Source organism: Coccinella septempunctata, chromosome 5, assembly GCF_907165205.1.
Source record: "Coccinella septempunctata chromosome 5, icCocSept1.1, whole genome shotgun sequence".
NCBI classification, from domain to species: Eukaryota; Metazoa; Arthropoda; class Insecta; order Coleoptera; family Coccinellidae; genus Coccinella; species Coccinella septempunctata.
In genome coordinates, this window is record NC_058193.1 from 19805426 (window position 1) to 19825079 (window position 19654).

General features: G+C 33.3%; 1 protein-coding gene across 1 annotated transcript in view; it reads right to left on the minus strand.

The window, feature by feature from the left end:
- LOC123312926 (girdin) overlaps nt 1-19654 on the minus strand; it is a 31214-nt gene that overhangs the window by 7917 nt on the left and 3643 nt on the right. The window contains exon 3 of the mRNA XM_044897515.1: nt 5072-5307. Coding sequence (XP_044753450.1) covers nt 5072-5307 — 236 coding nt within the window. The remainder of the gene's footprint in view (nt 1-5071; nt 5308-19654) is intronic.

Here is a 19654-nt window from a genome sequence, read left to right on the forward strand (position 1 = left end):
AATGTAAATAATGCAGTCTTCAAAGTGGGAAAAATTCTCTGTAACCGCGAGAGCTAGGGAAAATGGATGGCAAGTTTCCGACCTCGATTTTCAAAAGAATGGTGGTAATGGCCAAAACGGCATCCCCCTATCTTCATTTGTTTTCAAGTTATAAGTGAAAACTCATTTTTCGGCTCTTTGATTCAAAAGTTTAACATACGATTTTGCGCGGGAGTAGTCAAATTGTTCTGACATGAACGCTTTTGTGCAAAATCCTATGAGATCTTCCAATCATGCGCATTATGACGTGGTCCCACGTCACGTGCGCATTATGACGTGACGTGGGACCACGTCATAATGCGCATGATTATAAAATTTAATATAGGGTTTTGTGTGGAAGCGTTCAATTTGTTCTGACGTGATGTGAGAATGCACGTACCAGCTGCCTCGCAAAAACGAATATTAGATTTTTGAATCATGCGCATTATGACGTGGTCCCACGTCACGTAAGAGTAATTTGTAGGCACCTTTAGGCTTACTCGAAATGGGTGACATGATATCATAAATGGAATCTTAACGTTCTGTTATTAATTTGTATTTGCTAGTTTGTATAGGGTGTATAGGCAAATATGGAATGCAGGAGTAGATTCCTTGTCCGAAAACATCAATACTTCGTGGAAAAACTTTGGATAATATGCCCCCTTTCTGAGATAAGGATTGGGAGTACATAGGTAGGGGCCAGGGTGGCACGCCCCCCCCCCTCAGAATTTTCGGTGCTAACCCATCCCAGGAACTGAAATCAACAAAATTTTCTAGCAAGCAAGCATAAAACTACATTGAGCTCAGCAGAAAACTGGTACAAACTGGTCTATTTCGTAAATTGTCCCTCTCATACCTACGCCTATGTCGATTCTATTGGAGGTGCACTCATGAATGAACTATATTTTGACACACTAATAATGCTTTTTAATTAATGAATATAATCATTAATCAAACTAGTTATTCAGAGATTAAAATTCTAATATTATGTGTATTCCAGTTTATTTGCCAAACTTAGAAGTCTCTGTGGAGCAATGATACATATTTTTCTATAAATTTCGATGTAAACAAAAGTGAAGGTTATATCCTTCCGAAGACATTGGAAATAATAAACTTGTGCAAGAAATTTGCAGAGTTGTCTTCCTTGGCGTAGATTTCTATTGATTAATCATATCAGGATAAAACGGACAATAATGTTTGTTTGTTTCAGCATTACTGACGTTTGAGTACCTATTTCCAGCCAATTATTAGATTAAAGGGCCATTTCTGGATGAAAAATCACTAATAAATTATTATGGTGCCTTTTGCTTACGCTCACTGAAAAATTCTCCATTATTCGATGGAACTCTTTTTGAACGAATCGATATTTTGACCAGTGAGTGGTGAATCCGAAAGTTAACCACAAAGCAGTAGAGCAAACATTGAATATCAACTGAAAATTCCATAATCAACATTCGACGAATCTTGATAAAAGCTCGTAATATTTTTCAAATGTGACGGTAGCAATAAACATCATTGTCTCTAATGAAAGGACGGAAAACGTTATTTCAATTTCTCAAAATAATACGTGGTGATGATTACCCTCTGAGGGCACAGACGAAATTCACTCAACACTTTACACGACATTTCGTCGAAATTAATCGGAAACCCAATAATAAATGCTATTCACATCGGTAGCACACTTTCAACATCTGATTCAGCTAACACACTACTAATGCATAATTCTTGACGTAAAACGATACGAGTCTCGCATATCCCCATTTTGCACGATTTTTTTTTGCGGAAGGAAGCCAGGACCGCGTGGTACCATGTTCAAAAGCCTCATGATGCATTCGTTCATTTTGCGGCGAGAACGTCGATGTTACGTGACTCAATTTCAAAGTAAATCAGTTGATTCTGAAAAACCGTTTACATCACGCTCCGAGTTATTCGGTAACGAGTTGATTGATCATTGTTGAGCTTTATTAATTCGGAGCTCTTAAGCCGTGTCCACACGATTCCAGTCTATAATATGCCATAAACCAAGCATGGAGAAAAATCCAACATCGGCATCGTTGTATGTAGAATTGAAAACAATAGGTGGTTTCATAGAATGGCCCAAGAATGATGCTTTGCATCTCTGTGTGACAATTCAACACAGCCGAAGTAAAGTCGAAGTTATAGCAATTTTTTGGCTGTCTCACTTCATTTGCTGCTAAGTTTATTAACGACTTTCTCTTCTTTCACAATATACTCTATCTAGACAGCAGAGAAATTCTAAGTAAAGAAAATCCTAGTGAAATTACAGGTGGTAGAATGATAGAAATCGAAGCAAAATTTTGGGACTAAATCAAGAACTGCTTGTAGGTCCAGAAAAAGTCGAGTTCGAGGATGTAAAAAATTATGCAATAAAAATTTTATGCCTAAAGCAGAATTATATGAAAATCATATCATTCTGTTTTTAGTTCAATTATGGATTTTCATCAAAAGCATGGGCCACATCAATTCGAAATTTTATCCCTACTGACATCAGACGGTACAAGCTTTACAGCTAGCAGCATGCTGCTTACGTATGATTACGTGTGATTCAAAACTAAATGGAAATCCAGAAGCTGTCAGAAATCTACGTGTATCTGAGCTGTTTTACAAAAATTGCTATAATAACAATTATTTTTGCAGTTGTAATATATGAATCCACATGGTGCTCTCGGTGGAAAAAAAATAATACAGCTATAGGTAGTTGAACAAAACACGTTTCATTATTTCATCTGGAACAAAGCTGGATGTAAACAGAAAGAATAGAAAACGTGATCTTGCGCAATATTATAATTCTTAACCGTTTTCGAAAAAATTGGAATCAAAGTTTCACTGCATTTATTAAAATATTGCATTTATTCATTCTCAAAAACTAAGTTGACCGGGATGGCTCTTCTGTCATTGAGGGATTGTCAAATAACACTATTCGCCTGCTTTGATGATCACTGATGAAACTTTTTCATTCTTGAATATAAGAAGAAACAATTGATTCACATTAGATGCAAGTTTATAAAAATCATAATTTGATACAAGAATGATGATTTTTATATGATGATGATTCTGATGACCAGCATGATGCTGGTCCTTGTAACAACTATAATATGAACCATTTTGGACGTTTCTGACATCTAGTCAATAACTCAGTTATTGATAATAATAATTTGGAGAAAAAAAAGATGATTTAAGGATTTAAGCTGGAAGACTACTATTTGCAGAAGACAATTCATTTGTTTTTCAATTTTTTCCACCCCATTTTCAAAACATCTATATTTGACTCAAGTTAAAATGTGAAAAATTTGTATGCGGAAAAGCAAACTTATTTTGCCTTATCATTCCAAGTACATTAATAAATAATATTTTCATATTGATACACAGGGTGTCGTTTAAACTCGAAACCTACTACCTAATTAATTTTTCAAGGAAATCTGGAACAATGGATTTTATTATTTTTATCAACTCCACTGTGGATAAAGAACAAACGAATCAAATATTAGAGAAATGTGTAGGGTGGTTCACAAGCTATGATAAAATGGAAAAATGGGAAATTTTGAACAATCACTCTGTATCTTGGTAATCAAGAGAGATAGACCCTTAAAATATAGGTTATTTTAAGCACCTCGGTTTCCTCTATCTACACTGACTGTATGCGCATTTTCCAATGAATCACCCTATATATTCGTTAGTAAAATTTAAATTGGCACTCCCGGTGGAACACTTCATATGAACATAATTTTTGAATTTCTTTTTTTTCCCGCATTTCAAAAGATCCATCCTCAGACACACTACTGAAAAAAAGGGAAAAGCAGCAATGGAGAACATTCAATTAATTCAATATTACAACTACCTACCGTAAAGGGAACGATAATAAGGGCCAGGCTGATTCTGCATCAAAAACATTCTGAAGAAATAGAGAAGTGTTCTAGTTCTCTTATATTTTTTGCGAGCTTGTGCCAGAAAACGATAGCTCTATAATTTAGACAAATGTTTGCCATTTTCGAATCTTTGGCAGAAAGTGGTTCGAACCGACTCTTTTTCCTCTTTTGAATCTAGGCAACATCAAGGATTGTGGAATTGTACATGAAAGAGATCTTTCCTTTTTGCTAAAATTCAGTTATTTTCGAATTTTTAGCAGAAAATGTTCTCAAACGATTGAGTTGGATTCATTGATGAAAAATTCGTAGTCAAATTCAATTTGGCCGCCCGACCGACTGTAAACACAGTAAATTCCGAAAAAACTAGAAATTTTCAGGGTAGTTTTAAGACACCGTTTGTGTTCGTGAGCAAAATCCTATCCTATCATTATTATGAATGAGAAAACATTTATAACCACTTCATCCCTAATTCTATAAAATGAATTGAAATATACATTGATGAGTTCTTAAAAATAAAGGTCATGTCCAATGTCGATACACGAGTATGAGAAAACAAGGATTAATATTTGTTCACCAAGTCACCACGTTTCAGAAAAATCTGCCTGTTAAAAACTAACCTCATGCTACAAACAAATGGTCTGTCCTTTGTCACTTTGAAATATGCAAGCTAGAAACACAAAATAGACTATTCGAATAATAAAAAAGGATATCAATTGCAATACAGAAGCTTCCCCATAAATAAAACAAAAAAAAGTAGGACAAAAAATTTATTAAAAAAATACAAAAACTCATATCTTATGGAGAAGCTTCAGAATACAAGATAAAACCTTCTGCTTAAAATTAAGAATAAATGAAATAATTTCACAAGAATCTGAACTACTGGAGAAATTGCACCGGATGAATTAATTTTTTTCACGCAATAAGGTCATTCCATAGCTTCTCCAAAGCAACTTCAATAAACAAAATACTAATACACAAAATAAAAATATAAAATCATAATATATAAAAAAAATCACAATCTAAACGAGATCTAAAAACACCACAAAATACTCAATTACGTTATATAAAAATAAAACTATAAATGTTGTCAAAAATACAATTCTTCTAAGCTACCGTCATGCTCGAACTAAATTCAATGCTAATAAAATTTAAAAACTCAAACTTACCAAATCATCATCACTGGGGACTGCTATGTCGTTTTGCTGGAGGATCTGCTCGAGCAAGATTATTTTAGCTTGCAACCTTCTTACTTCCTGCCCATCAAACCTAGGAGAGAAATATGAGGAATTGTCTGAATAATCTACTTCTGTGCTGAAACCACTTTCGCTGGAATTAGGCCTTTCCTCTGAAGAATTAGGCAGTTTCCGTATCTTACCCAACCGTGGGCTGCTCAAACTAAGGTCTGCAACAAGAGAATACCATAGGTTAATAGGTTATTATGTTATATCAATTCTGAAATAAAATTTAAAAAAACACATCACGTGACACAATATGAAAAAAATTATCGTTCACAGTTTGTGCATATATAGGATGTTTCCAAATGGACTGCGGAGATATTAAGAGGTAGTTCCTCAAGTTAAGGGGTCTTTCATATAATTTTAGTTCTCCTCCGAGTAGACTCCCTCGAAAGTTGTAGTGAAAAAATGCAGGCAGCTGTTAAATGTAGTGTTAATCATTCGGTCTCGTATGTATAACGTTTCGGAATTATAAAGACTGTCAAAAAGTTATCAGGGTTGGGAATAAGTCTGGAAAAAACTTAATATTTCTTCTACCAAAAACCCAAAATGAAAACGCCCAAATCAGTCAATTGATTTTTAATTACCCCAATTTTCTGGCAATAAAATTGAGTGTTTTTCTTCAATCCCTTAGCCTCAACCCAACATTTTTCGGATGGGAATATATTCAATGTGTGGGATAGTTGAAAATCTCATGGAAAATTGAATTCATTCCTTATTTTTTTCATTCTGTAGTTATCAGAAGAAACACAAAAGACTCACGAAAAAAATAAAATTAATAATAAATTAAAAATTTCCATTTGAAAAACGAAAAAGTTGGATGAGGTTAAGGCCAAGAGGCTGGAGAAAAAAAATTTCAATGTGACAGAAAATGAGTGAAATTAATTTCAGGTATTGGTTGGAAAAAGTAATTAAGTAAGTATTAATTTTATTTATTTTTTCAAGAGACTTGTGTCTTATGTCTCCCCTGATAATCAAAAAATTAAAAAAAAAATTAAGATTATGGTGGAATTCTATTTTCCGTAACCTTAGCAACGAAGTGTTTTAAAAAAAAACGCTCCAAATTCATATCTCCGATACTTCCTACTTAGCAAAAAAATACTCGCACTGGTCAATTTTCAATTCGAACAATTCAACTTCTCATGTATAATTGAGAAGTTCGTCATGCAGGTAGTTGAGTTTTTTTTGTAAATGAAAGCCCTAAACTTTTGTGCCGGAAATAGATAGACCATTTGATGGTGAGAATGATTGGTGGTTATGAAAGGGGTTTTTATCACACTTCTTATTAGAGGGATGAAAATTATTGTATTCGGATTTTCATTTGTTTATATATTTGGAGGTCAATGTCATACATATTAGGAGTACTTGAGGATATTTCAAAACCGTACTGAAGTCGGTTCCCTGTAGCTAAATGCGTTCAAAAATAAGTTCTGATGGTTGTATTGTTCGTTGATGTTGACCTAATTTGTATAATATTAGAGTAAAACCTATACGTGAAGAGTGAGTGAAAAGTAACTTACAAAATGCATTTTCTCGGTTTATACCATTTTGTAGAAAAATGCTCAAATAGGTCGATTTCTTTTTTGCAATAAGCAACTGGTGATTAGTATTATCGCAAGCATTCCTTTTTCGTCGAGTAGTAATAGATGAAAGATAAAAAAGCGTAGGTATCAATTATTTGCTCATTTATTGTGATTTTTATTTCAGATAATTCATCAATAACTACCCTATGAAAAAGGCATGATTTCGATACCACTTCGAAACATCAATCAAAACTGAAGTGTATGTCATTGACCTCGAAACAAAAAAGGAAGAATTAGAATTCATTAAATTCACCCGTTGCATCCCTAAAAAATTGTTTATTAAAAATCCCATTAGACCAAATCATCCTCATCAACAAAATATTTATCCATGACTGGCACAAAAAGTAAAGGTTAAGGACGTTAAGGTATCCCCCAGCGCCTGACAAATACCTCAACAGGCTTTTACATGAGAAATTGCGTGAGTCAAAATAAAATTTTCCACATTCGAGCATTTCTCTACGAGTAGTAGATATGAATTTTCTGCGTTACTTTTGCCTCACTCTATACAGGATCTTTCACGAGGAACCTCACCCATATTTATACGGGAAACTACTGAACGTATTTTCATGAAATTCAGCACTTATAAGTATTTCACGATGCTGATGAAATCTAAAATATTTTCAAGGCATGAGCACCTCCGGTTTTTCCGGAAATGACGTCAACTTCCGTTTTTCAAATTGGAACACCATTTTTTTATTGCAGAAATAGATTCCTTAGAAAATTTCAAGTTATTTTGATGTAACATTTTTCAGTTTTGGTTGGAAAATTCTCTCTGAGCGGGAAGATTCGAAAAAAAAAATCGAAAATAGAGCTCCGCTGAAACAAGAATAACTTCGAGGTTTTTGGATGGAAAATTTTCATTTTTGGGATTTTTCAAGATGTAAGATTGATGTATCCACTTTAAAAATCGAAATCGCGATTCATGATACAGGGGGTGAAAAAATCGCTTTCAAAGTTAGGGATGACAAAATCGTGAAAAATCAATTTTTTCAAATTAGAACCCCATTTTTTTAAGGCAGATATTGAATCTACGTTAAAAAATAATGTGAGTGTATGCATCACACCCTTGCCCTAAAGTGGATATTTTCTGAGTTATTCACAAAAAACTGTTTTTCGTCTTGAATTTTCAGCTATTTCTTTTCCCTTCACGCCAAAAAGATGAAATTTTCAGGAACTGTTACTTAAACCATGTTTTAGATTTTACTACCCTAATATGCAAGAGAAAAAAGTTACAGGTTGTTCCTAAATAGATGGCGAATTTTGATTCGAATTTGTATCGGAAACCTCTTTATTTCAACTAATCGGCCATCGGTTTTCTCTCCAGTGATAAATAAATAATTCCTTATGAACCATATGCAAAAACTTACCATGTTTTACATTTTTTTTTTTTTAATGATAGATATCATTAATTACATCTGCCAAATTCCTCTTTATTCAGTAGCATTTTGTGTTTACTATTAATTTGGTGATAATTCGTATTAAGTTATAAAATCGATCACTATGCCTAATTTTACCAATGAAGATTATTTAAATCTCATTTTACTTCATGGAGAATGTAATAAAGTTGTAGATAGAACGATTCGACTGTTCATTGAGAGGTTTCCTGACCGACCCAGACCAACGAGAGATACCATTAACAGAACCATGACAAACTTGAGAAATGTCGGATCTTTCGTTAAGAAAACTATACACAGAGAAAAAAGTGTAGTAGAAGATGAGAACAACGAAATTACAGTTCTTGCATATTTTCGTGTGAATCCTCAAAATTCTCTCAAAGATGCCGAGATTGATCTGGGATTATCTCAATCGAGTGTTTGAAGAATATTATAAAAACATAAAATGCACCCATATAAATTCAATAGGGTACAGCATTTGAAGGAAGCTATGATGATTCGATTTCAAGAGAATGAAAACTTTTTGGACTGTATAATTTGGACAGATGAATCTAAATTCACAAAGAATGGTTCTTTCAATAGGCATAACAGTCATTATTGGGATGAAGAGAACAACCACCACTTCAGACAATGGAACTTTCAAGAGACCTGGAGTTACAATGTTTTTTGCGCCATCAAAAATAATGCAATTCTCGATGTTCACATTTATGATGGGACTTTAACTGGTAAGATAGAACACTACACATGTTTGCATTATTTAACGAATGTTCTCCCTTAGGAGATAGATATTCTGACATATTGACTCAAATAATTGAGCCGCTAGTACAGAACCATAATGACTTATGGTATCAACAAGATGGCGCGCCTCCACACAATTCACTCAATGTGTCAAATATCCTCTACAGGCTATTTGAAGATCGATGGTTGGCGAACAATGGTCCACATCTTTGGCCACCACGTTCTCCCGATTTAACTCCTTTAGACTATTATGTTTGGGGTAGGATAAAAAATATTGTCTACTCAACTCCCCTGACTGATAAAGAGGACTGCATAGAACGAGTCAGAAATGCGTTCAGGTTTGTTTACGTCCGGTTTCATAATCAACTTTAAAGTCATTTTAAGCTTAAAGCTTCCTTTAGTGTCATTTTTAGTAGGGTTAAAGGAAGATTTAAAATTAAAGTGACCTTAGGTTTGATTATGAAACCGGCCGTTAGATTTTTAGATTCATAGTTTTGAAACTCAATTTGGTTTTTAAACACTTTTGCAGATCTCTTCCTCCCGATGAAATAAGAAGAGCAACGCAAGAAGCATTCCTGAGACGTATAAATAAATGTCTAGAAATTAACGGTCAAAACTTTGAGCATCTTCTCTAGTTATAACTGTGAGAGTTTGCCATGGTTCTCCTAATAGTAACTTGAAGTCGGCTTCAAGAACGGGTGAAAAATCTACAGCATGGTTCAAATAACAGTTCCTGAAAATTTCATCTTTTTGGCGTGAAGGGAAAAGAAATAGCTGAAAATTCAAGACGAAAAACAGTTTTTTGTGAATAACTCAGAAAATATCCATTTTAGGGCAAGGGTGTGATGCATACACTCACATTATTTTTTAACGTAGATTCAATATCTGCCATAATAAAATGGGGTTCTAATTTGAAAAAAGTGATTTTTCACGATTTTGTCATCCCTAACTTTGAAAGCGATTTTTTCACCCCCTGTATCATGAATCGCGATTTCGATTTTTAAAGTGGATACATCAATCTTACATCTTGAAAAATCTCAAAAATGAAAATTTTCCATCCAAAAACCTCGAAGTTATTCTTGTTTCAGCGGAGCTCTATTTTCGATTTTTTTTTCGAATTTTCCCGCTCAGAGAGAATTTTCCAACCAAAACTGAAAAATGTTACATCAAAATAACTTGAAATTTTCTAAGGAATCTATTTCTGCAATAAAAAAATGGTGTTCTAATTTGAAAAACGGAAGTTGACGTCATTTCCGGAAAAACCGGAGGTGCTCATGCCTTGAAAATATTTTAGATTTCATCAGCATCGTGAAATACTTATAAGTGCTGAATTTCATGAAAATACGTTCAGTAGTTTCCCGTATAAATATGGGTGAGGTTCCCCGTGAAAGACCCTGTATATAAAAATCACAATTCGAAGAAGATTCCAACAGTCAAACTTCTAACTTTATGCCCGTCCAATAAGATGCTAATAGCAGTTTCACAGGGAATAAACTGTACTAGGCGAATTTTCACGCAGGATCTAATTGATTTTTCAAAAAAATACACAATTATTATGCTTTATTCATAAATTTTGATCCGTCAAAATGAGTCGTTGAAAGTAGTGGAGTTTTCTGTTCATTTGATAGATTGAGAATTGCGCTAAAAAAAAGCGTAAGAAATTTTTGCGAAAGTAGATTTTTGTATTTACAGTGAAATAGAATACAGTTTATTAGCTTCTAATTCACAGGTCTTAGGCCCGGTTGCTGAGTTCAGGATCAAGCCAAGATTTAAGTTGATCCTAGATTAACCTGACATAATTGAACGGAACTGTCAAAATTAATCTAGGATGATTAACTTACATCTCGGCTTAATTCTGAAATGAGCAATCGGGCCCGAATGAGCCTAGTGGTAGCGCGTCTGATTAAAAAAAAATCACTTTGAAATAATTTATGCTAAAATATTTCGAAGACCTTGTAAATAGGGAATTTTTCCCTAAACTGGTTGAAATCTTGAATACAAACTTTTCCGTATGCTTGTTGGTTTTTCGTTAAATAGTAACCAAAGCTAACCATACTGAATTGAAGCGCAAAATACTCGAATACTTTTCAGTAATTCATTCTCTTATTGCAAAATCGGTGGTATCAAGCTGCAGTCGGAAACCACCTCATAGATTCATAGAAAAGGAACATACAGACAGACAAAAAAGTCATTAATTAGATTTTTGAAATCTGAAAACGTGAACTGTGAAGGTTATAATTTGTTTTCTCCCTTGAATTTGAAAATTCAAACAAAGTTGGGATGCCATGAATATGAAACACACATTAGAGGTAAACATATGAATCAAACAAGGTGGGTACATACATAGCAATGCGTATGAAAAAATTACTTACATGCGCAACGTAACATATCCAAACTAGAGGTAAAATATTACAAAATGACAAAGCACTATTCCATTTGGATACGAGTTACTCGAAGAGTTTCACTATTGCAGTCTATGGAAATATCACGACTATTTCTATTTTTAATTATTAACGCATCGAAGACATCGTTGACTGTATGTAGGTTCTCAAGCCAAGCAGCAATGTTCTTGAAGGTTAACCAACAACCCAGTATGTTAACAACGTCAGACTATCCTTCTTTGAGGCATGGCCTAAGGTGTTTATCACTATTTATTTGCATTAATAATACGGTAAATATTCATTTTCAATTAGCATGGTGAGACCAAAAAACAAATCGACCATTGTTGCTAGTACGAAACATACACAACACTCAAAACGGTCATTGCCATCGATAGATTTGCAAAAATACAGAAACAGCTTTCAAGGATAACCAATATACACGTACTGGACTGAAAGTCAACATTGATCAACTACTACAGTTTCAGAAAAGTAGAAGAAATCGCCCAATAGGAAACAATATATAGAGTGAACAAAAAATAGCGTGGTATTCTATTTTATAGTGTTTCACATTATTGGGTCACTGCTTCAAAGTCTCTGTTTAAAAGAGAACCATCTGAAAAACTATGGAACATAGACATGAGAGTTATTAGGGAAAAACCATTTGTCTGAAAAAAAAATTTTTTTCAGATATTACTGCTTTTCAAAATTGAATAGCAGGCAACGATTCCTGACTATAAATTTCTCGAATTCAACTTCCGGTTTTCCCAAAAGGACAAAATTTTTCTTGCACAATATAGATATATTCAGTATGCCGGGGTGATGTCCTATCAGGCGTTTATGTCAATTGAAAGTATGACAATTTTGTGCTGAAAATTAGCATTTTGGAGTTTCCTATCACGAACTTTCACCTCAAAATATTTTTAGACCTCTACAACTTCGGGTTGTACCAGAAAACGGCCTACCTACTACTCTCTTATTTCAAATGTCTCATCTACTATATCTTTGCGTTAGATAGCTGATTCGTTGGCGATTTGAACTTGAAAAAAATTGTAGGAACGAGAGTCACACTTTTTTTAATATTCCTGCTGAGTTGGTTTTCTCCAAAAAATCTTTACCCCTTTAACTTTTTCCATCATGGAATATTATACCTAAAATTTACACGGTGTTTATGAGAAGATCATCAAATTGGACAAATCGAATTTATCAAAATTCCATCTTTTCAAATTACCATCTATATTTTCTATTGTTTCAGTGATTCTAGTATTAAAAAATAATTTACTCATACTCATTTTCTGAATGCTCAATCAATTCCCAATTCAAATACATATATGAATATTATGGTGTTTTAATATTAATTTCAAGCAATTTCATTTAAAATTAGCTGCGGAAATTTGAAATCGAAATACTGAAAATACCTTGGAACATATAATAGAAACATGGAATGGAAAATAAACATTTTTTGTAGTCAAAAAACTGGAATGAGATAGTTGCTTAGAGTCGCCAATCATAATAGAGATAGTTGACTCGGGGATTGCTGTCACATCAATTTTCAATGCGAAAACATAGTAAAGTATATAAATTTATCCATGTAACGCCACTGCCTTAGTGTCGCGATAGATAGAGAAAGTATCGAATGTGTGGGCGACAACAAAAGAGTTCGTAGCATTACAATGGCCATTCCATGTATCTATGTTCCAAGGAGAATACACCCATGTTGTCTATGGTTCAGTGAAAACTAGATGTCAAATGAGATGAAATGTGACAACATGGAAATATTTATTTTAATTTAACAATGTTGACTTTATTGAATTGAGAAAATAATGCACAAAAGTTTTCAATAAGTTCTCTTGTTAATTTTCTACAATGCATATAAGTCATAAAATCCAGTAACCCGCTTGCTTACATGAAGCTCTGTACAAAACTGCTGGAATAGGCAACCCAAACTTTTTGTGACAGAAATGAATTAACCTTTTGTTGCCGAGGATGATTCGGTCATTGGATGTTTTTTATCAACCCTTTTTTCAATTATTATAGGAACAAAATTATTATATATTACATATTCAGTCCATGATATGTTATAAGTATTATTTGTACTTTCTTCTAAAACTTGATCAACCTAGCTTGTAAACTATATTATTGGAAAGAAATACCATTATTATTATTATTATTATGGGGATGAAATGGTTGACATTATTGAATTCGAAACTATACTTTTTACCTATTTTGAGGTCTCTGACATACACTTGAGGAGTGAATGATGTTTTTGTAGTGTTATCAAAAAATGTAACCATCTGAAATAATAATCACAATCGCAAAATTAAACGAGCATGTGCAATTGATAAGTTTCTTTGATCTTTCAGCAATTACTACCCTACGAAAAAGGCAATCATATCAATCACTCCTAAAGTTGTGTAATTCAATATGGAAATTGTTCCATTCCAGTATTTTTCTACAAAATATCGAATGCACCTTCTGCGCAACTTTTTTCTCGCTCTGTATTTTTACAACACAACTTTATTGTTTTCGCATAATTTTAGACCTATTAATTTCCAAATATGGAAAATTTTAATCACGTAAACTAGTGGAAAAAATTAAGAGACCAAAAAAACATTTTTAAGTGGTTTCTCCCACGAAGGTACTTGAAGAAAAATGGTATCTAGAGCATATTCAAAGAAGAGAATTGAGCGTAGATTTTGGATTTCAAATTTCGAGTATCGACGATTTTTGATTAATCTTGATCACTTTTCGCTGAGCGAACAGACTCTGAATGCAAATGCACGATTTTGTTTTTCATTACCGATAACTCAGCAACCAATGGTAGCACAGTGCATTGAAGATAGATTTCAGAAATTAGAATTCATTCTCTATGAAGTTCGGCTATCGTTATCCACAAATTTTATTTGTCATGGATAATTACCTGCCCTATAGATTTATTGCACCATCAACACTCTGTATGTACAAGTCAAAGACTAAATCTGTTTGAATAACAATGAATTTTATGATACATTTTTTCATTTGCTCATTATGTCGAGCTGATGGGTGGTCACAAAAAATATTTCGTTGCGTTATTTGCAGAAATATGATTGATTCATCTAAGCTCAACGATTCACATTTTTACAGTATTCTCGAGAAAAAGAAAGGATAGAAACTTTTAATTTTTGTCTTATTCGATTAATGGTTATCGGATATACTCAACCAGAAGAAAATAATGGGATTCGAAGTGAAACAATTATCTCCCCGAAAAATAATCAACTGATGAATTTATTGGGGAATAACCTCGACCTAGGTTAAAATGCGGAAGGAATTGAAATAACGGTAGTCATAAGTGTTTATATTTCGCACCTATTGTTTCAGAGTAGGAATAGAGAAAGAGGTCGCCGGTGTATGAAAACAAAAATTCAAACAATAGAAGTTCATTTACTTGTTTGAATATGCTCGAGTCCATTATCCTTATCAGAAATAATTGAACATATATGGTTTTAAAAAGAAGCAAGCGATTGTTGGAATACTGTTTCTGGAAACTTGTTATGGTCTTTCTCTCCCAATAACTGAAACACAAGAAATAAGCAGAAGCAGTTTTTTCAAAACAATGTTTACGTATTCGAACATTGTAAATGAACATAACGTTTCGGAGACTTTCACAGACTCCTTCCCCAGACAATGAAACAAATTTTTAGAATTTTCTTAAAAATTGATCGGAAATTTTTTTGTCATATTGGCACTTCTGAAAATCACAGAAACACAGATCAATTTAACCTGGGAGAGAGTTCTACCTCTCTTTATAACAATAACAATACAGAGTGAGTAAAAAGTAGCGTACTGTTACTACTCATTTTTGTTTGAAATGAAATTCCTCTTGTTAGAATTCCCTTAAACTTCGGACTTCCATTAATGCAAGATGATTTTCAGTGAAGAACTCAACATTCTATCCATTAATTATTTTGAGAGATACCCATTTCCTACCACTGCATCAGATGCATTTCCTCTTTGAGTTGATGTTTTTGAATTCGACAACTGATCTAACCTCTTCAACATTTAGCCAAAGAAGATAACCAACTCTTCTCAAGCAACTGCATAAAATGTGTCGATAATTTGATTTTCTTCCATAGCAAAAATAAATATATTTAAAAACTGACATTTGTCCTTTCCATGTAAATAACTAGATTAGGAATCCTTTCAATCAGTTTGTATAAACTTTAATTATGTCCATCACATCTTTTCGAATTCATTTCTCATATACTGAGACTTTTACGTAGAACGGACAATATAGCGTCATAACCTCACATTTTCGTACTATACAGTGTGGAATGTGACAAATTTCCATGGCCAACCGAGTGCCTTTATAAAAGTGAATGGAGTACACTGATTTGTATTTTAATAACTGTTATCGAAAACATAACATATTCGAACATAATTGATGAAAGATGAAAGAACGTATGAATTACATGTTCATTTAATTTGATTTCAGATAATTCATCAATTACTACCCCACAAAAAAAACATTTTTTCGATAACAAATCAAAAACATCAATCACTCCTAAAGAGTCATTGACCCCAAATCACACATAAAGGTAAATTCGAACTCGTAAGTTCAATCAATTCATCCCTTTAATAAAAGAAAGGGTTTCTAAAGTATAGAGGTAGTGAACAGTGGAAGTGAAAATTCCTTCAAGTATGATTTGGACCATTTTATTTCCTTCAGTTAGGTAGTTAGATTTTACACTGTATCTGTTTTCCGTTTATGTATTTACTGAGTACTATATATTTCCAATCTTGACTCTCATCTTCAATAAATAATAATAATAAAAAACATCATCAATGAGAAAATCATCCTAAGAAACAAAAGATCTATGCATTTCTGACACGAAAAGTTATTCTGTGTAGTAAAATTATAGTTCGAGAAACTGAATAACACGTTGTTATGGTAATGTGAACTGAAAATAAAAAGATAGTTTTAATGTTATTAATTATTTAAATGTAAAAAAAAAACGATCTTGACCTCATGCCGACCATTCAATATTTTCCTGCATTTGATGGAATGCATGGAATTCATTCTTTGATTTTATTTCACATTTCCATTGCAATATAATTTTGTTCAGTTTTCTTCAACTATAATTTAGTCCATGTTTGATATTTGGGCATAACTATTCGGTAGACAGACGTTCAATTCGCGAGCTCTTTCAGTTGAATGGTCAGTTTTAAGTTAAGGTGAGAGATCGAGAACCAATCCCCCTTCGACGAGATAGTATCTCCTCTTAACTCATACATATCTGAATTTTATGTAGATTGGAAATAGAAGCACGAGAGTTCGTTCAGCTAGATAAATCCCTAAACATCCTATATCAAAAATCGTCGATTATATCCGCAAACGAAAACTTGGGCTCTTTGTATGCATCCTAGATTAATTATAGGGATATCAAATTAGCCGTGAAATGTTTCCGGTTGAAGGTAAGTTTCCGGTGTCGATGCGCTCCAAGATGTAATCTTATCCATATATTCTCATTCATGAATTTTTATCTGGAAGATGTTGAAAAAGGAGTTTGTATTAGTTCGGGGTAGAAAATAAATCACCACTGAAGTGAAGCAGTTTGAAAAAGTTTTTGATACCTATATTCTAACTTTATTCATTCCACTTTCGCACTTCCACGCAAAATTCAAAGAAAAATCTCCCCGAACGAAAACCACACCGAGGCTTATATCTATGTTATAAGTCAGGTTCTTGTCCATTAGATTAGACATTAGACCCCCGAGGCTTACGGATTTGAACCATATACTTAAAATACCGTTAATAAAATTAAAATTTTCTTTTCCTAATAACTAGTAGTGAATACATACATAATGTATTATTTTCTTGCTTTATTGAAATTCCTAAATTTAACAAAATAATAAGAATGCTCGTAGAAGAATATTAGCAATTTTTATGCTTGGTGGGGTTTTTAAAACGAAACAGACGAGATAACGGGCGGAATAAATTTATTTCGAAAAAATGCTCGGACACGTCGATTTTTGTTTCGAGGGGGACAACTTTTAAGGTCAAATTCACAACTATAACGCTTCAACCCTTAATGTTAGAACACCAACCCCTAAATTTTGAATAGGAAAGATAGGGTGAGTGATACCTCATTTGAAAGGTCTTTTTATCCTGAATTCAGCGTATTAATTTTTTTCTCATTCAATGCATTTGAATTTCGTACAGTACCAGTCATTCCGCTAACCATGCTATGTGAAATCATCAATTATTCGACTAATTCATTCTGTGGTTACGATGGTAACCATTAATTGTCAATATTAGACAACGAAATAATTATTATTGGTAATTACTTTCTTCGACAATTAAGGTGGTTGTCTCGTCTGTTTCGTTTTAAAAAGCCCACCCTGTATGTAAAATCTGCAGGTAAAGCATGTGTTAGGCCAGCCATGGCATGTGCCATTGAAACAAAAGCCGAAAATGCCCAAACCAAAAGACAACAGAGATGCGAATACTGAGAAGTATAACAGGCTGTACGACTATAAGACAACCGACTACCCAAAACCTAAAACGCTGGTATGAGAGTTGGACTTCAGCATCCGAAGAATGAGGAGTATTGCAAAAAACACAAGGATCAAGTCCTAACGCGAGAGGAAGAAGAAGAAAGTAAATTGTGAATCATTTACATACATACAATATGATTGAATTTATATACAGGGTGTTTTCTAATCGAATGTCAATATTTATGGGGGTGATTTTTCGGCCCATTTTAAGAAAAAAACTTTATATAAACATATGTCCTATATGTAAAGATTTCAAAAATGAATCATTTATTATCAATATCTACAATACCACTTCAAATATTTCAATGAAATTTGTCATACATGTATACTATGAATCAAGAAGCATTTTTTAATGTATCACTTTTTTCTTAATTTCCACCAGTGGCGTTCGTACGTAATTTGACCTACCTATTTTGGCAGACATTGATGATACGCCACAGATTTTTAATGAAATAAAAATTATTTTTGAAATTTCCAACCATTTATTACCAAAATTCATCACTTGACTTTTTTAAATCCGATTCACGGTTTCCGCTTAAAAAATATAAAAACCGTTTCTCTGCATGATCATAACAATATCCTACATACATATGACAATATCACCATGCAGAGACATACGTAAATTTTATTTTTTAGGTGAAACCCGTGAGTCGGACTGAAAAATTCAAGAGATCAAATTTGCTCATGTCAGTGGCGTGCCACTGACTGTTAAAATAATACCACCCTGTATCTCAAAAGGTAAGACGTTTAGGACATATGATCGTATAAAGTTTTCTTCTTAAAATGGACCCAAAAATCACCCCCATAAATATTGACATTCAATTAGGAAGCGCCCTTTATATTTGAAGTTGAAGTCAGCTATTCAATGATATAGTGAAAGAGATTGCATGAAACGATGCCAGCATTAGATAGCTTATTAATGCATGTTTCAATACACCTATTTCCCATAAAAACAACTTATTTGATGAAAGTAAATTTTAGTGAATTGGGACATGAACGAGTGTTTCACACTTCAAGCATGTGTTCTACCTTCAATGATTCTCAGTCGCATTCATAATTAAAAACTGCCTAAAATTCGTATTCCCAAGACGATCTAATTTTGTTGAATATTTTCCAACGAGAACATCCAGTCGTATGAGGAGGATCATCAATGACTCATAAAAGCGTAGTGAAACACAATACCCTAATTTTTTTATGAGATTTTAAATATGTATTTCTCTTGCGAGGTTCCCGTATCCGGCAAATTAGGTTGATTGAACTTCCTCGCTACGAAGTGCGAATAAATTACCCAATATTTAAAGATCTAATTCAATTACATAGGTGTGATGTAAACTAGATTACGAGGTTCACTGAGAAGTCATATGATTTCATAAAAAGCGAAAGCTCGGATTGATTGGATTAGAATAGCAAATGAACCGAGATGATGGGAATTCGCTCTTCAAAAGATTTCTCACAATCTAATCCTACACCTTCTCGATTTGGAATGTGAAAACGTTGCAACAATGAATAAGTGTTTCCGAAATTTTCGAAATATATCAATACTATTCCAAACCAGCTGGAAAATCAAATGCCCGAGTGGGGTGAATGGACCCTTGTACGTACAAGCCAGATCTTTCCCTATTACACCAAATACACTGGTGCTCGTGCAAAATGAACTCAAGCCGTAATCTTGTCGTAATTCGTAATGCAAAGGTAACTATCAATAAAATATCATTTTATGTTTTGATAACAACAACGAATTCTTTTTTCTTCATTGAAATATTTGGATTTTGCTTTTATTATTATTGAAAAGGAGCATGTAGAGGAAAATGATGTTGATTGCAACTATGTATCATTATTGAACAAAAAAGCCAAGGTTTTCCTCCAAATATAAATAATTTCAGCCAC